The 19,501-nt window shown below is 36.8% G+C and overlaps 1 protein-coding gene across 11 annotated transcripts in view; it reads right to left on the reverse strand.

Annotated features, from left to right (window-relative positions):
• PPFIA2 (PPFI scaffold protein A2) overlaps positions 1–19,501 on the reverse strand; it is a 286,279-nt gene that overhangs the window by 4,151 nt on the left and 262,627 nt on the right. For 10 of the 11 annotated variants that reach the window (XM_085570346.1, XM_085570345.1, XM_021528045.3 and 7 more), the window contains 10 exons: positions 14,750–14,831; positions 10,877–11,077; positions 8,989–9,051; positions 7,593–7,622; positions 5,896–6,071; positions 4,946–5,043; positions 3,039–3,214; positions 2,876–2,944; positions 1,792–1,951; positions 580–672 (listed from right to left, as the gene is read on the reverse strand). In XM_085570346.1, the coding sequence (XP_085426472.1) occupies positions 614–672; positions 1,792–1,951; positions 2,876–2,944; positions 3,039–3,214; positions 4,946–5,043; positions 5,896–6,071; positions 7,593–7,622; positions 8,989–9,051; positions 10,877–11,077; positions 14,750–14,831 (1,114 nt within the window). In that variant the 3' untranslated portion in view covers positions 580–613. The remainder of the gene's footprint in view (positions 1–579; positions 673–1,791; positions 1,952–2,875; positions 2,945–3,038; positions 3,215–4,945; positions 5,044–5,895; positions 6,072–7,592; positions 7,623–8,988; positions 9,052–10,876; positions 11,078–14,749; positions 14,832–19,501) is intronic. The other variant, XM_085570344.1, reaches the window with a different exon arrangement.

Genomic DNA, 19,501 nt, shown 5'->3' on the forward strand with positions numbered 1-19,501 from the left:
CATGTGTGTATTTTTTCCGAAATCTGGAATAAAATAGAAAACTGTATATCCACAGAACTCTGGAAAAGTGACTCTGATATTCATAACCATACTCAAAAGATAATATGGTGAAAAATGTAACATGAATTCCACTACTAAATTTGATCCAAAGTTGCATCCTTTCTTTGTCAATTCTGAATTATTTGAGAAGTGCAGGAATCTCGGTAATAGATAAATTTTCATAATTTTCTGTATGGGTTAGTCTATGCAGCTACCCGATGTTCTAAACTGAGCCGTAGATTTAATTAAAAAAAAAAAAAAAAAAGTAAATCTCTTCTGCTTTACTAGTGTTGCCCCCATTCCAGCTCCTAGTAGAACTCTTTCAAGTTTTCATAAAGTAAGTTCATTCCCTGTGCCTTCTCCCTAAAATCTGGTTGGTAGCATCTTCTGGACTGAGCTTAAGGCTGTTGTCGTGACCAAATGACCACCCTAGCGAGTCCTTAGTCATGTCCCTGCTCCATGCTGGTTCATGCTTGGCTAATGTGGGGTGTAGTGCACAGTTATAAAGAGCATTCATGATGGCCCCTACAGAATACTCACAACAATTCAGTGCTGGCTTCTTTGCTAGGCCTTGTCAGCATGAGTATGTGCGAACTGTTGAGCTGTCTAACCTCTGCAGTCGTGATGAAGCAACTGCAAATTGGGAAGGAAAAAAGAAGGAAACAAACCAGAGCCTCTTTAGAATCACCAGTAAAATATATCAGTCTGTTTACCACTAGGAGGTGGCTGTTAAATTGCTCTGCGGCTTTCTCTAATGTGATTTGGGCATGGTCTAGTTCAAAACTCAGCACTTCTTCACAGCTGGTGTACTGTTGCAATCTGTCTAAAGTGAATACAGTTTAAAACTCATTTTTGCCTTTATTTTGTTGTAAGTCCTAATGCTCTTACCTATCATGCTGTTTAAAATGCTGTATAAGAGCTTAAATGCTCTTACCTATCAGGCTACTGCATTCTTATTACTGGGAGATAGGAAGCCAAATCCTGGATGAAGATAGAGGTCTTCAAAATTACTTCCCTTTAAGTCTACTCAGTTCAGTATACCCACTCAAGAATTAACTGTCTGGATGACCTCAAGTAAATCACTAAATCTGCCTTTCGCCTTAGTTCCACATCTGTAAAATGGGAATATCATCTTCTACATCATACCATGACTAGAAGATGAAATCCATTAATGTTTATAAGGTTCTTATAAATGTGGGCTATGGAAATGCCATGGAAGCTAGGAGTCGTTGGCATTTGCTAACTACGCATCTACTGGTGACTGTTAGAAACTTCAGTTATTTTGTGGTCAAGGCTAAGCTATTTCATTTTAAAGTAACATAGGAAAATAAAGGTGATAGCCCTTTCTAATTGTATTCTCTAAAACATTCCACCTGCTAGAGAGACTAATAGAATGAAAACTTGCTTAGATATTACATTCAGTCTCAGTTGAAAGTCAGTAAATTAATTCCAGTCTTTCTGATTGTTTCCTTTACAGCTATAGGATAGTGAGATGGCCTTTTTGGTTTTTTTTTGTATTTTAAATAAACACTGTCTGAAGAAAATGTCAGTCTGAAGCAAACCTGAAAAAAATCAATAATATGCCAAGTCAGTGCTTTTCCATTCCCTAATTCAACTCTCCCAGACTCAGTTCATCCTAGTTACAATGAACGCAATTGTTGTGGTGTGAAACAGACATGCGTTAAAAGTCAATCTGGCACGCCAGGACAAGCCCCATGCTTTCCAAGAGGAAGTGCAGAAACAAGCTCGTACCGTCGCTCGCCATCTTGCGCGACTGCCCGGAGGTGGTGGTGAGCCGGAAGCCGGCCGGCAGCGTTTCCGACGCGCCCGGCATCATGCTGATCCCGTGCACCTCGCGTGGGGGGAACTGCCGACGCCAGGAGGGCCCGCGCCTGAAGTTCTTGTCATCGCTCTGTCGACACAGCGTTGTGTTTGATAAAGCAAAACGAAGCTTTCTGATTAACTATCCTGCTGTGTGCTATCTCTACCGCTGCCAAATGTATTCCGTAACAACTACCCTGCTCTGTTGCACTGCATCCTGTCACTGTAATGGATTTGAGACATGCTTGTAAAAGTAAAAGCTTGAGAAATATTAAATGCTGGGGTGGAAAACTTCTTAAATCTTTGGCTCAATATAGTCAAGGATTTAGTACCAGCTAAAGTAGAACTTTCTTACACAGTGACAGAAAATGATTTGTTACTGCATTAGGAGGCTTACAAAGTACTAAGAAAGGATTAAACACTCATGTGTATGCACAGAATTTATAGGCATCTGACATTTTCAGAAAATCCTTAAAAGTTTAATTTCTCCTTATGTGCAGAAGTCCAAGACTTAAACATTTTGCACTGGACTCTTACGTTAAGATAAATAATTTCCGTAGTTGGATTTGAGATTTCTTTTCCCAGTTAAGTGCCCCAAATCACACTCTATTAACTTTGAAGAAAAGAAAGCAATAAAGAACAAACCGAAAAATCTACTTTTTTTCTTTATTTTTAAAAAAGGTGTAAGTGTCCTAAAGAATAGAATTCACAGGCATCCCACCCACACACATCCCCCACCACCTGCTCTGGCCAGAAAAACTTCCACTCTATTCTGTATGTTTTCTCTTTGGAAAATGTTCATCTTAAGGTAAGAGTGCAGTGTCAAATTTAGCATCTGAGATGACACAAATATGTAGCCAAGCTGAGGTTACTTTAAAAACCCTGATGGATATTCCTATTTTTTTTAAGCTGTAACTGACTCTCTTTAACAATGTGAAAATTGTCTTAATGCATTCAATTGAATTTTAATGTTTTACTATGATATTTTATAAATACTGAAAATAAAATTAATTACTTCCTCAAGTCGTCTTTCAGTTCCTAGTGCTAAAAGGTTGTTGTATTCTCTCTCAAGGATCTGCCGTGCCTAGAGATACCAAAGTAAACAATTAAAATGGTTGAAGATAAATAAAAGGTAATAATGGGTACAGATTAACCAGAAGTAGCATAAGCAAATTTACCTGTGTGTTTTGTGTTGGAATCTGTAATAATAAAGCTAAACTGCTGTAGTCAAAGTTTTCATCCAGTGCTATAAGTGAACCATGTACACCACTTTCTAGAATATTATTTGCATATTCTCGGAGGCCAATGGCTTGTATCCAGCGTATGACTCGATCATTGCTCCATACCAGCACATCTGTAAGGACATTACACCAGGTCAGTCTTCTGATACCTTGAGAACTTCCAAATTTTGCAGGTGCATGTGTGTAGCTGTGCATGCACTGTGGTGTCTTAGTGCTTTATTTCACACATGAAGAATGCCAGCGCTATTCATACAGTATGTCCTTTAGTATGTCCTGTTCAAAAACTCTAAGCGATGAATTATCTTCAAGTAATAATAATGTTTCCAAAGGAGAAATCCCTGCTTCCAGAGGGGATTTCCATAATGCAATTCCTCCCACTTCCTATATATACCTTTTCAATTTGTAGGCAAGATTTTACAGTGCAAAGACGCCAGAGAATCCATTCCTCAAGGCTTCACTTGTGAGTTTTGTATTAAACATTTTGGGAGTTGTGTCAGCACCTATCACATACTAACATGCCATAAAGTACAAGATTAGTGCACAATTTTAGAGACAAACTATTTTTAGTACAGAAAGCTGGCAGTTCCTAAGGTCCATACCAACTATAAAGCTAAGGCAACAAAATGAGCTAGGAAACCATTTTTGAGGATTTGGCTATTCTGAAAAAGTATCCTGCCCTGCCCTTAAGATAAAAAAAAGTTACTTATACTGATCTTTGGAGTTGTAAGTGGAAGACACAGTACTGAGTTTTCTTTGCTAAGTGTTGAGTCTTATTCCTGAACCTTTACAAGTCCAGCTCTTATGGCTGTTCTGGGAGCAGAATTTCTCCAGTGCCTGGCTGAGAGCATCTCACTTTTTGGATCAGCTGAAACACAGTGGCAGGCAGAGACCAAATCCCACCTGGGACCATGAATAACTGACAGATGCACAACAAGGTGAAGTAGGCTATGGATTATTACCCTTGTCCTAGCAAGAACCAGCACTGAAGCCACAGCAGAATTTGAGACCAATACCCAATTTTCCTATGTCAGTCTCCAGCTAAACCCACTTGGGCTGACTGGCACTGATGCCTACACGTCCAAGGCAAAGTCTCTGCATTAGTGCATGCCATGATGTGCCTTGAGCAAATAAACACTGTCAACTGTAGCCCTTCAACTTTTTTTTTTGTTTTTTTAAGCCCTTCTAATCAGCATTGTTCTTTAGAAGTGCAAACTAGTCACTAGAGCTGGAAAAGCTCAAAGGAATCAAAGAATTAATTTCTGATAGTTGAAAAAACCCCAGCCACCCTAATTGTTATATATAAAAAGAACCATGCAGTGAGCCTGCAACTGCTCTAGAGAGCTTTACACAGAAAAAAAATCTTCAGAATCAGCTGCGAAATCTAATAAGGCCAGTTTTGTTAGGAACTATTCTTATGTACCAATCAACTGCATGGTCAACCCTCCAAGCAGCATTTTCTCATACATTCTGACATAAAAAATCAAAGGCAAAGGTTTTCAAAGCTGGGCGATAGTTTTAGGGTCCTGAGTGCTCCCAGTTTTTTAGTGTTGCCCCCAGCACATTCCACTAAACTGCACACTGTTTGGCCTTCTGTTTCTAAGCCTGAAAGAGTTTCAGGTAAGATCCATATGCAAAATTCAATTTAGCAAAATGTATGTGTAAAACCACCATTCAGAATTGCAGCCCCAATTTAGCAAAGTACTTAACTCCGCCTAATTTAAGGAGATAGATGGACTTAAGTTAGTTTTGCTTAAAGCACATGCTTAAATGGCATGACAATGGGTTAACAGTGTCAGTCTTCAAAAGAAGAAACATTCCCAGTATTCATTCCCAGGAACTATCACCTTTTATTTCATGCTGACTCATTTCTCTTCGCTTTTCCAGTTCTTTTCTATCATAATTCAACCTCTTTAAACACATGATTCCATATTGCAAGCTTGTTCTGTTATTTAAAGAGAAACATTTACAGAGTTAATAAAGATAATTTTGAAGATGGGAACATATGTAGGATGTATTTCCTGCACTTCACATGAGGTGTTTCATAGTACCCATGCATGAAATCTTGAGAACAGGGGAGAGCAAAACCAGTAAAAAACTCCACAGACTTCAGGAATGAAATGGAAAAAACCAAAATGAGTAAGTTTTAATAACTGTTTTAGCATAAGAAACCCAAAGCTTTAAAAGATGTAAAAGATCTAAAAAGGTCAGCCCTTGTGAGCCGTGAAATGTTTTGTCAAATCAGGCTTTTAAAAAGTGACAAATCAGACAGTATATTAAAAAGAAATCCACTTCTTGTCACATAAACCTCCTTCTCCCTAAAGTTTAAATGCCTTTATTTCCATATTTCCAATTTAGCTTCCTAGCTATATCCCTAGGTAACCCAACAACTGTCAAATTGCTTGTATTGTTAACAGCTTTTATGTGCTACACACAATAGCTTTTCATTATTATGAGATCTCAGGGCTTTGAAGCTTAGTCTAACACTTTCTGATACTTCACACCACTTAAATTATTACCGTTTCTGTATTGTCAAGAGTCTATTGATATATTAATGGTTCCCTGCTCATTACAAAATTTATCTGTACTAGTATCTTGGTTTTTAGAGACATAATTGCAATGTGGTCGCTATTACTAAAGAAATCTCTCTCAATTCAGATTTCTGATAGTCAGCTCTCTCTTTTCTGTATCTTTTTCCACACCAAAACAACAGAAAGTTTTTTTTATTCTGTGGAACACTGAGCACTAGAGCAGACACATAAGCATTTTGATGGGTGTAGTCTTTATGCCAACATACCGATGAAAACTATCCACCATTTTTAGATGCACACGCAGATCTTTCTTTGTCAGGTGGTCTAACATCCTTGCATCTACCAGGCATTCCATAAAATAACTTCGGTACTGAGGTAAACCCAGGCTGGGGAGCCATTCGTTACCTATCCATTCATGGTTCATATCACCATAAGCCAGGGTCTACAGAGAGAAGAAAATGGAGAGGGGGAAAAAATTCTTGAGTTTTTTTCAAGACTGCACCACAGGCTGAAAACAAAATATGCCTAAAAGAAAAAAAACATCATGTTTTAAAATATTATGTCTAACAGAAATTAGTAATTCTGGTTTTGCTTTGTTTTAACACTGGAAGAGTGAACCACTGTGAGGTATTTGTTATGGACAGCCTGTTTTGCCTGTTGTATTTTGTTTTCTTACATAATTTTGAGTTTTAAATGCAAGCAGACTTGTTACACAATGAAAATATGTGTGTTTCATAATCTTACTTGCTTTCAATTGACCTTCTAGAATATTTATACTAGGCAAACCCTGAACTGTAAACTGGTAATACAAACATGGCTCCAGATAATCCACTGAGGCTTGTTTCTGTTTGTGGGGAGAAGAATTTAATAAATAAAGTCTAATGACACTTCATGGCTACATATCTAAAGTCCTTTAGAGACTAAAAGTTAATTTCAGTTCTCTGGCACTCAGGCTTACATTTAAATGAGATATTTTCAGCTGTGAACAATTTAAACCTAAATCCATCATATGCAGAGCTCAAGCAATTAATTGAAATAGGAGCAAACCAGATTCCTCCTAGAAACTAATACTCAGGCTTCATTGTTCAGCTAAAATTTCACTAGGGTGAGGAAGGGACTATATGAAAAAGCCATGGATATGAAGCTACTTTTATATGAGTTGCCTTATTAAGATGCAAAATAGATTTCTACATCTCACTGTTGTTAATTATTTTGTATTACAAAACAGAGAACAAGAATTGAGAACTAATAAATTGCAAGATTTACACTCCTTAATAGGATCATGCTCAGGATCATTGTCAAGCCTAACTATCTCTTTGGTTTTGTTTTTAATATCCTAAACAAATGAATAACACAATTAAAGCCAGATGGATATATTATCTGTGAGGGAAAATATACTCCCTTTACATCTCATTCTTGTTAGATTTTGAAAAGAAAAGGAATTTCATCAGTAAAGATAGCAAGATTGTGTGAGTGTGTATATATTAGAGAGAAAAAGTTTAAAACCACAGCTAACTGGTAGTTCTAAGTAACTTATACAATAGTATTTGTAGACTGATAACTTGGGTGTGACACAATTGTTAAAAAAAGTAATTTAAATTTTAAAATTATTTTTAGAAAGCTTTGCTCTCAAATTCATGGCATATTTAACTGTCCTATTCCGAAAAATGAGGAAAATGCCTACTCTTTAAAACTCTTAATGCAGTTTTAGATGGGAGAGAGGATATGTCTCTGGAATGTAGTCATTTCTTTTGTGAAAAATATTCACAACATATGTACCTATTTCTGCTTTACCTAAAAAAATATTCAGGGAATATATTCTTTGAGAAGAATTCTTAAATACATAAATCACAGTTAAATCATTGAAATACTGCCACAATATTATATTCCACTATGCATACTGATGCACCCAATTACATTGTTATCAACTTTCAGTTTAAAAAAGTCACATGAATGACCATACCTGAGCCCAACTGCCTTCTTCAGACTCTTTCTGTATTATCAGCAGGAAGCAATTAGCAAAGCAGGTAAAAAGGCAATAAAAATTAGTTATAAAAAGTTGTGATTTTCATATGCATGTTAATTACAATTAAAATATACACATAAAATGCATTAATAAAATAACTCTGGCCAGTGGCAATGTCTTGGGCTAAACTACCTGGAAAATTATAAGACCAAAACCATAATATGTAGATGAATTTTCAAGAGAGAAAATCATTATATCTTGGTGAAATTTTACAGCATTATTTAAACACTCTTCTCAGTTTCACAATTAAAATACAAAATTTACCTAAAAATTTGGCCATTAGGGATGTATTTTTTTGTTTCTAGTTAGATTTTGAAACATTAACAATAAAAATATGTCTCCTTGAGAAAGTATTGTAAAGGAGCTTTTTACATAACATTTTTTTATGGGAAAATTATATTTTCTAGCTGGTCAGTTAAACAGGATCAACTCTACTTCTTGTCACTTCAACATTTGTCTTTACCAAGAATAATAAAGCTGGAAATGAGCTCAGCTTAAAAAAAAATAAAATTATGAGAATTGGCTTCCTTACTGCTGATGGGAAAACATTAAATATTACAACAACCATGAACTTTGAAGAAATAATTCTTTATTGCATCAAAATTTAGCTCCAGAACCTCCCACCATTTATGGATGGGGCTGACTATAAAGTTTGCCAAACTGAAGATCATTTTTTTCAGATATCTCACTGGAACATTGCATCATGTTTCATAAGCACTTTTATGAAGTTATGATCTAATGTTAACAACCAAAACCTAAAGTTAAATATATTCTAAATTGAAAAAAAACCAGTCTTACTTTAGTGTTAAGGGAGAGGTTTGACAAAAATCAATAAATAAATGACACTCTCCATGCACCTGAAATCAAAGATTATTAATACCCAAGTATGGACAAGAAAGACTCAGCATTAATGAAAACATGAAGTTGTTTAATGCACCACTCTCAAGCCTTATTTCTTTATGTGTCAGCAAATACAAAACACCCTTTAGAAGAAGAGGGAGTAAATTACAGGGGAAATGTTGCACCTGTAACAGTGATAATTTAATGTCATCAAATGAGGTTTCACAGTGGCACTGAAACTATTATATACTCTAAAAGTCCAATACTGGTTTTAGGGCGATGCAATTTTTGTGATGGAAATACCATTTATAAATTCTTTTTCTGAAAGATTACATAACTGTTCTTTAAATTCAATTTCCTTACCCCGTGCAGCTTTCTAATGGCATGCTTTGGAATGCATTCTAGAGAAGATATGGCACCTGTGTTAAAGCAGGATCAGGCCCATCCTCTTTTGAGCACTAAAACAATTTTAAGTGGAAGTGGAATGACTAACCGTTTTAGCTGGAGCAGCAAGATTTTCCATTTCTTCATGGGTCACCCAAACATTGCCTGAGGGCTACAGACAAGGCCCGCAGGATGGCAGGTGGGATCCACATTAGGTAAGCAGTGGTAAAGAAGAAAGGCAGCACCACTGTAAGTTATCAGCGCATCACCATCAGCACAACCACGTTCTTGCCTCTACCGAGCTGCAACTAGAGACAACTTTAGACAACTTGGTTTGTATCTTTCATTAGCAGCTTCTGAACAGATGTGATGGAGTATTACAACTAGAATTGATGGATGAAATCTGGCAGAGCACTGCCACAAAGGAAAGAATAATAATTAAAGCTGCATTTCATAAATAACTGGCAAATGCAACCTTTAGCTCACAGTTCTGTGCGCTAAGCTTCAGCTCCTAAAGATTTTCCAGCCTAAATATTCTGCACAAGTCACATGCCCATATTGTAATCTAAAGAATTAATACTTCTCCCATGTTTCTGTAAATCAAAATATCATGAGAATTCACTTCTAAAACTATTCATCTTCATCCTATTGTTTTTCATCAAATGATTACTAGGACAATGAGGAGGGTCAGGGAGGGAGCATGGATGTGTGCTATGTTGTCTGGAGACCTGAGATAAATTAACTCCTTTTCTGAGAAAGAGGGGAAGCAGAAAGACTGGAGACTTAGAAATGCACATTCTAGGGCAGGGCACCTTTGATACTTGGGCAGAATTAAAAAAACAAGGCAAAAGTATTCCCAATGTTTTTAGCTTTAACATAGTATTCTCTCTTTACACTTCATAAGTGTAAATGTTTTTACTTTGAAATATCCTCTTATGCTTTTAAAATAAAAAATAATTTTGTGTAGTAATTGAAACATCATATTGAGTCTTTACTACTTTACTTTTGTAAAATCATTACAATTCATAAGAAGAAAAAATATTACAAAATACAAATATTATTAACATAGTCATTATTATTGTCTTTCTAGTAGACATCTGAGCTACACTACTTGCGTAGTAGTCTTTTGTCCTCCACTTCTATGCCATGTTTGCCGTCTGATCAATCCTCTTTTTTGTTAGTCTCCATTGCTTCTTGCATCACCATTACCATCAGCATTAAAAACTTCTCATTTTTTATCTTGTTTCTTTTTGCCCTCATCCGTTTAGCCTATTTTCCCTGCTTTTTATATACAGCATATTCATTCTTACTGTGCCCTGATCTATTTCCTTGCTCTTTTTGATATATTCCCCTTTCCTTTCAGACTTGTATCTCTGTGTATTTTTACTTGCTTCCCTCCTTTCTGCCTCCACTTTCTCTTCCTTTTTAATGGAATACATAGGCTCCACTTCCACTTTTGAGGCACTCCCCTCACACTTCCAATCACTGCTTCTCTTAAAAGCATGAAGAAGCTAAAGCCAACTGACTTGTATTAGACAACATTTGAAAGGGTGGAAAAAGGGGGAATGGGAAAAAGACTCAAAAGAGCTGTGTTCCTACATGTGACCTCTCCCAACACCTGCCTCCCCTCCACCAAAAAAAGAAATAAAGAGAACAAACAAACAAAGAAGAGAAACACAATCTGATTAGGCTGCTATAGGCGATTTGGAAAAAGGCAAAAATAAAGGCAAAATTACAAATAAGATGCTCGATACTGATTTAGATAACATCAAGGATAATCAAAACAATGACTTAAAAAAAATAATGTCTGATAAAAGAAAAACATCAGCAATCAACAATCAAGCAAGTGATGAACAGGTAGTTCTGAGTCTTTATTAGACAGTTTTCACTGATTGTGAAGTGTGTGTTATCATAGAGCCACTTTCGTACTACAGAAGTTTCTCTTCAGACTCCTGTAGGTTGAATTGGGAAGAAAAAGTTAGCTGAACAGGACTCACTGTTCTGGATGTTGGAGGTGCTGATGGACTTGTCAGCGATACCATCTCCTGGATTGCTAATCGGAGTTTTAGGCGATGAAGAGGATTGCTGATTCCAATTTCTCTTTGAATCTCAGTATCAGACAAAGCAGACATGATAGCTCCACTCTTCACATTGGCACGGCAGGCAGCGACATACCACGCTGGCATCCCTAGCCAGAGCTATCAAGAGAAAGGACATTTCATCCAAAGCACTGCTTCATCTCTCACATGAAATTACAATCATAGAATATCCTGAGTTGGAAGGGGCTCTTTAGCATAATCAAGTCCAACTCTTGGCTCTGCACAGAACAGCCTCAAGGATCACATCATGTGCCAAGAGCATTTTCCAAAAGCTTCTTAAACTGTCAGACTTGGTGTCATGAACACTAATAATCAATTAATGACCAATAATAAACAATTAATTGTCAGAACACCTATCAGTCTGAATAAGCATGGTAGCACACACAAATGAACATGAATATCATAGTCTTTAATAAAACAACTTTTTTTCAGAACCTTTGAAATGGCCCTGATTTTATATGAATTCGTTTTGCTTTTACTGTAATCAGAATTTTAAAGCAAGGCATGCTTTGAATTATTTCTAGATCTGCCTGCATCCCCAGGGCTACTCCTTTCCCAGGTTTTAATGACCAAGTACTGGCACAAGTCAGTGTTACTGCCTACCTGATAATCTTATGTACAGAAAATCATCGAAGAGGAATTGAGTAATTTTTTCACTTTTGTACTAAAATGGTTTTCTTTTTTTTTTTTTTAACATGGTATACATAAGGGGCACAATCTTACATTTCTCAACTTTTATCTTCTGAGAAGAAATTAACCAAACCCAGTTCAAATAATCACCTTATCAGGGACAGACTTTACAGTAAATTTGGGAACAGTCTCATGTTGTCACATCCCAGCTAGAAATACTGGTTACAAGGTGGCACAAAATGTGAGCACAGCTCCATCACCTATGGATTTAGAAGGTATGTACTTACATGCTTTTCCCCTCCTTATGTTAGTCTTACTAGCCCAGGCCAGGAACAGCCCTTTTCTTCATCACTTGTTCTATCCTTGTAAGAGGACCTACTGAATGTGAATTATTCTTGTTTTTCTCAGCTTTCTCATCTTATGCTGTGTCATTAATATGACTGCAGTGTCTACAGCTATCTTTTTCCCAAAGAAGGTAATTTCATATCATACATGTGGGGTTTTTAATCATAGTATGAAGTACATTATACTTAGCAAAGCCTGTGAGAAGAATATAAGCAGTGAATGCCCTGTGATAATGTAATAGAAAACAAAGACCTAGCTAGGTGCATCTCAAATAGGCTATTAGAATTATCTAATTCCATTGGTTGTCTTTATTTTTTTTTTCTCATAATAAAGGCTTACTAAAAGAGGACACAAGGTCAAGGAAATAAGGAAATTCAACAAAAAAATCTGGAAAGCAGCAAAGAACTGAAAGGATTTTCATTACATTTGACATAGTAGGGGGAAGAAGTGTGTGATTATTAAGAGGTTTATACTTTATCTGGAAGATATTTCCATAAAATAGGAAACATTAGCTGTTAGGCCACTTTCGCATCACAGGGAAATCAGACTTGACTGTCAGGTTGCAAAAGGCTCAGTCAGGCTTTGAGTTCTGAAGTACCACAGAGGTGGAGAAATGACTGCATTGTTTGAATAAGTCCTTCCCACTGACGGAATTAGATACTACTTTCCATCCAATGCTAGTCTGAACCGTAAAAACATGATCTGATTCCAACAAACAGTTACAAAATACAAAGTTTCATGAAAGACAAAAAACAAAAAGCAAACCCCAAAAATTATGTAGGTAACACCCATCTGCACCTAAATAGCCATGAGAATACCATGCATAGCTTTAAAATGTATTTCATTACCTCATTTATTTTGACATTAATTTTTTTCACACATGTGCTTGAAAAGCAGAAAAGCATAAACACTGGGAGTTATTCACCCTGCAGAAATAGATTAAACTGTTTGCTGCTCATTAGGTAATTTATTTCTTAAACAAAATAAGTAAATTCTTTAACAAAACAGCTGTACAGCAGAATATGATGTTAGATGAACAGTCTCTAAAAAGAGAATACAGAAATCCTTCTAGACAAAGAACTCAGATATCAAGTTGAATATACTTTTTCAGAATTAAGAAAACACAAAATTCTTAAAATATTTTTCAACTATGTCTGTGCTACATACAAACAACAAGAATAAATGCTAAGGCTGAAAAGCCCTATAATGTTTGAAAATTTCACAATATGCTTCTTAATTTTGAGTCTTTTTCTCCTTTAATATTTACTTTATTCTTTAGTTGAAGTGACACATATTTTTCTTTAGGAGAGTATGAAATGCACTGATGCTCACTGAATAAACACTCTACTCCTATCCTCATGTCTTTTTGCAATCAGTATTCAATCTGCACTGACTACTGTGACATAAACTTCCTGTTGAGCTCTCCTGTGCTACTGTCATCATATCCCCCAAGAACTTCACAGATCTGGATTTCTCTTTACAGCCCCTCTCTTAGACAGTGGGAAGCATATCCTATTTTTCAGAAAAGAATCAAGGGGGAAGAAAGTAAGGCTTAAATTGTCAAAAACTGCTTGAAACTGCAGATCGCCTTGAAAGACGAGGGTATTGGTATGCAAAAATTATAGACTTTTGTATGTTCATGTCTCCAACAAATCAGCCTTTACTGTAATACTAAATATTTCTGACTGATATAAATCTGGTTACAGAACTCCTAAAGTCATATAAAAAGCAAAGTAGTGGCCAAATTAAGGATTGTTCCATATTAAAAGAGATTTTTTGGGAATTAGGATATAATCCTGTTTTCCAAGGTCACATAAAAATGCTTGTATTGACTTTCTGCAGTTTTCATTTTGTATTTTTCATTAGGTACCTTCAGCAATTCCAATGTGAAGCAGAACTTTTGTGGACATTAGCTGCTTTCATTTATTCACTAGCATAGTCAAAAGTTTGGAGAGGGATCTCCTTTTTCCATTGAAGAGGGAAACTTTCCAAGGTCTAACTGATGATCAATGGATGATAGATAGAGCAGGCAGGAGAAAAGTTGTGAATAGGTAGAGATGCTTGGTATAGTAAGGAATTGACTTGCTCTTTGAGACAACAGTTTGTATCTGCACTGAAGTGTTACAGCCTTGCCCTGTAAAAGTGACTGTGGATTTGTACAAGAACATTCTTACTTTCTGTGGCCTTCTCCCCTCAGCATCTGTGTATGATTATTTTTTTTTAGTAGTTCCTTCACTTAAAAATTTGCTTACTTTGTCAAAATTGATGACAGCTTTGCTGAATGTTTCTCCTTATTGATTTCCAAAACCTACTCATTTAGGTCCTCCAAATAAAGGACAGCTCTCTGCACACTGGAGTTCAGATATGAAGGCACTGCCTGTCAAATCAGAGAGATTTCAACCTGGATCTCCTGCACTGCAGGTGAAAATAGTGAGAGGAATACTTTTTTCCCATTATATTTTTTAAATGCAGAAATCTACAAACACTTCACATTTATTTAAAATTAGCACATTATTCTACATAAAATATCTGTGTAGTTCCTAGATATTTAGAGACTGAGTAATTAAAAGATTCAAAAACTTTGGGATTCAAGCGCATTTCTGGTCTTCATCCCTCTGTGTAATTCTGTCTTACTTTTTTTCAGCTCTAGTCTCTAATTTACACCATCCAGCTGATGGCACAGCACACAGAGGAGAGGAAGATGCTGTAAGAGTCTCTTTTAAGATTTGTAGGGACAAGCGCATAGAGGCAGTCTGCAAATGCAACTCACATTTTCAAGTTATGGCCAGCACTTACCTCCAGCCAGGCCACCACTGTTGGTCCATCCCACTGAGCAAAAGGCAAACCTTTTCTCCGAGCCTCTTCCAGAAGTTCATGTCTAAAAGTGGATCAAGAAATGGTAAATATGTGGAATTATGCATTGGGACCAAAAGATGCAACTCTGCCTTTTTGTGAAGGGTAATAACAGTGAAGCACAATGACAGGCATAGAAAAAGCACAGAACACACATTAACAATACAGCTCTTTCTCCTGTTAAATGTACTCTAAATCTGTTACAAGTTCATTTTTTCTGACATCCTTTTAAATGTCTAACATACAAAAGGCAAAAGGCGAGGTTTCTACCTCTTCTTTAGCCAAAGGAAAAAAAAAAAATAAAATTGGTATACCCTATAATAAAGGGCTGTCAAAACAGACATTCGTGAAGAGAAAACTGAGGGACTCCGGAGACTAACTTAGCTCAGAACTGGCAACTTCTAGACATGAACTAAGCATGCATGTAATGCAGCTGGATCTGAGAGGTGTTGGTGTTTGAAACACTAAGCCGGCTATACCAGCTATGCACAGTGCTAGGGTCTGTGCAGCACAGCTATTTTGTGCTTTAAATATGCCATCTCTGGCTATTTAAGAGTTGACTGTAACTTTGGTAGTTCCATGGTTGGATCTTTTAAACTTTTGATTATATATAAAAAATTCTATATGGTTTACTGATGTATATTTTTATAATTATAGAATTTATGTGATTTCTCAATTTTATATATATACATAGTTATCTTTCTACTGAGTTGATCAAATACCAATCCAGCTCCTGTATCTGCAGTTTTTCTGGATTACAAGTGGTGTATTTGTAAAACATCATTCTCAAAGCCTGATACTTTTACTATGGCTGCATTAAATATTTGGTATAGTTACATATAAACTAGTCATCCAGACTACCAGGAAATTCTCTATATTAAAAATATTCAGCTATTTCATCAGACATTTCCACTATGGTGATGGTGTAGAAAAAGCAGTTCTTCAAATGTCTTTTTTTCCTGGTATTTAACGTGTTTTCAGCTGCCTTTCACTGAGCAAAACACAAAAGAATGCTCTCTGCAACAAGCTGTAGTGAAAAACAAATTAGACAAGAACTATAATAATGTAGTATTAAAATTTGCTCACATTCCCAAATAAGAAAATCTTGGAATTATGGCTTCAATTTTTTTCTGTCCTCTTTTATAACTACAGCCTTTGTGGTTCAGTAATCCCTTGACAATTTGTCACTGCCTTAGCAGCCTTTCAAATATATGTACTATAAAATCACAGCAGATAAAAGCAGTGGGGTGATCTTACTTCTAAGGAGGAGTCCTTTGGGGATTTTTGCATTGCCAAGGGGCCACACTGAGTGAATTTGGCTTTAGCAGAAAACGAAACTCAGAAAATAGACTATGCATACAGGTTTAAATCCCTGTCTCTGAATATTTATAGAAAGCAAGCTGCTTTATTTTCTGAGTTTATGCTGTAGTAATACGTAACATTACAAATACTTGACAGCATTACTGAAATTGATACAGCTTCTTCTCCCACACTACCTTGCCACATCCCTTTCCTTTGTCACTCAGATATCCCAAGCCACTGTGGAGCTATCCTTGATTTCTGTGAAAGCATAATCCTGAGTAAAGCAAGAAGTTGCTCTCTGGGTACACAAACACCCTGTTACCTTCACCAGCCAATGGGGATGCAGGAATGCCATATTCCCAGGAACATAAGTAGTGAATGCCTATGAAAGGTATTCACCTGTCTGCTTAGGAGAGCAGAATTAAGGCACAGCCACACTTGGCCACACCTGTGGATGAGGTATTTGGGCTGCAGCCTTCCCTCAGGGTTAGTTCTGCAGGTGCTACAGTGGTGCTGCACCTCCCTCGGATGCTACAACAGGGCTGCAGGACTCCTGCTGCTACTGGGTCTGAGAGCTGGCATAGCCATCCTTAGGGACACACAAGGTTTTAGGAATGCCCCTGCCTCACTTGGCCACTTTTGGTCTTCCATGGCAAAGCATGGACTGCACAAAACCCTGTACAATGAGCTTCTTCCCTACAACCAGCCCAAGCTCAGGGAGCAGCCCCTTCTGCAGCTGGGAGTCCATCCCTGGAGGAACCTTATCCCAGGGTTTCTCTGATCTGCGGTATTCTCTTCAATCATCCCAGATGAAAGAGCAGGGCTGGTTAACATGTTAAGTAGAAAAGGAGATCATGTCTTTGAGGGTCACTGGCCTTCCTTGCTTGTATTGGTCTCCTGTTCCAAACAGGAGAGCAGCAGCATGTGGACTACAAGGAGGTGGGAAGGAATTCTTGGCCTCTTGGATTTCGTGTTAAATCTCTGTATGGCTTTGGAAACTGAGATGCCTGAAGAAGAGGCACTGGCAGTTTAAGGTCTCACTTCCATTAAAAACTCAGTTCCTTCATACTGGAATTACAAAGTACATCTTTCTAGGGAGTCTTCTGTGACTTTGAAATGTTAGCACCAGACCGAGGCTTGGTGTGGAGGCTTACAATTACTCCAGTGCTTCTAAAACCAGTACATTCTCCCAGAGTGGGCAAGCACTTCTGTTACTTCAGAGGCAGTCTGGCTCACAGAGCTAAAGGGAAATAGAGCTGTGGTTACTCATTTAAGCTCAAGGAAATGGGGATAGGCCAGAAAAGAGATGCCATAAATATGTATATATATATATATATATAGTGCTATAGTAAAAGCCTTCAGTTTGATAAATGTAATTCAAATGGTCTTTGCATGTAGAAGGAAATTGCTCTGAATTGAAAATACTTCTGGCATAAAGATGAAAATCCTGTACTCAGACATGCACATGAATCATAGCCATCATAAGGATTGTGCATCACTCATTGATACAGAAGAATAGCAAAAGGACTTTTATAATATTTTCATGCCTTAAAAAGAATTTAATGCTTAAAAACTTTTTATTTCTTCCTCAGATGATTCTTATGAACAGCACTGCAATATTAAATTTTATTGAAATTATAATTTACTTTTGGAATATTAGTCTTTGACTACTTCTTAATACAAACTAGGAAATCTGTGAAACCTGAACTTTCAAGCATTCAAACCTAAACCTTTATATGCCAATTTCTATTTCTATTTTTTGACTAAGAGATACATTCTTTAGTTGGCAGTCAGTGAAAACTCTAATGCATCATGTATTTTGGGTCATTTTTGGTAATATGAACTAGCACTATAGAAAAAAATCCACTCTTTCATTAAGTTAAAAGTATCACGTAGGAAAAAATATGCACTGTTTTGACCAACTGTGCAAATCACTTGAAAAATTAATCCAGTGACCTGCCTGTTTTGGAATAGAAAGCAATATTTCAGAATGGGCAGGATGTTGTCCACAGTTTCCTTATGGGATAGTCACTGGCTTCCTGGAAACAGAAGAACCCCAAAGCAAAGTATTGGCAACTACAGTTCAATTTTTCTTGCAAAAACATACAATTGATCACAGGAGGAAGAAGGGACAAATACCCGAGAGCTTATCACTCCCCTCTTCCCTTCATTATAAATACAGGGTTTGGGGGATCATGAAAAGCATTATACAGATAGTCAAATTTAGAATGTTCTTTGCAGGGGAACTGGGAATCTTCCCCTCCTTAGACTTTGTCAGAAGAGCACTCCATATTACAATGTGTCCATGTTGCATTGGAGAGGAGGAAGGGAATTAAAATGCAATTATTTCCATGCTTGCTTAGGTTTTTGGCAGCATATGAAAACAAGCTGATAAGGAAAAATTGACATTAATTAGGCATTACTAGAAATTACATTATTTTGCAGATAGGGGTTTAAACCACTTATTACCACTGGAATGAATTCCAAATTAAAGCCATATTTTTAAAGATAACATTATTACTGCTAAATAACAAAATCCTCTTCCCGGAGATATTATGGGAGTAACTGGAATATGCTATTTAAAATATATCATTACTCTGAGCCTGGTTTTGTAAAGTCTGGAAACTTCATGAACATCAACTGTTTAACATCAATCCAAATTTGAGAAATACTTTGTGTGTTTCAGGGAGCACCACATAAAATGGGCTCTTTTCACATTTTTATTAAAGACAGTAAAGTCACAGAATGTCAAGTTGTGTTGTGAAGCTGTGTGTTAGAGAAGCAGAGTTGCCTCCCTAGCAGTGATTTCTGATGTTTATGCTCCCCAAAATGACTGCTAAAGACACTGTTAACACTGGGCCATTTGCCTCAGCACTACTCATCCATGAGCCAGGTACAATTAACTGCCCAGATCAACCTAAAAAACTGAGAGCACAACTGTCTCATAACATGGGGACTTCTGAATGCTTCAATAATCCCTTGGACAGGAGAAGTACATGGAAGCAATTGGAAGACAGAAAAAATGAGTGAAATTGTTACTATCCTGAAAATCTACTTCATACATATTCTCTCATACCAGGGAAATTCTAGCTCTGTATCAGCAGCTGTCATCAATTCCTTGCATAAAGCCCAATGAATTTTATTAAAAACATGAATAGTCTTTAAGTAGAATTTGTGTAGGAAGTTAATGCTAGCTTGACTTAATTGTGTCATTCAGTGGCATTCAATTTTCTTCATGAAGACAAGGCTGCCCCCCATGAAGCAAACAAGCAATGATAGTTTAGGATTTCTAGCACACATAATGCAAACACTGTGTGATACACAACATCCAGACATTGCCTTGATGAAACATAAACAACATTTCGACCCAGATCTTCATATTTCTACAAGTAA

Source organism: Lonchura striata, chromosome 1A, assembly GCF_050655825.1.
Source record: "Lonchura striata isolate lonStrDom1 chromosome 1A, ASM5065582v1, whole genome shotgun sequence".
Taxonomy (NCBI): domain Eukaryota; kingdom Metazoa; phylum Chordata; class Aves; order Passeriformes; family Estrildidae; genus Lonchura; species Lonchura striata.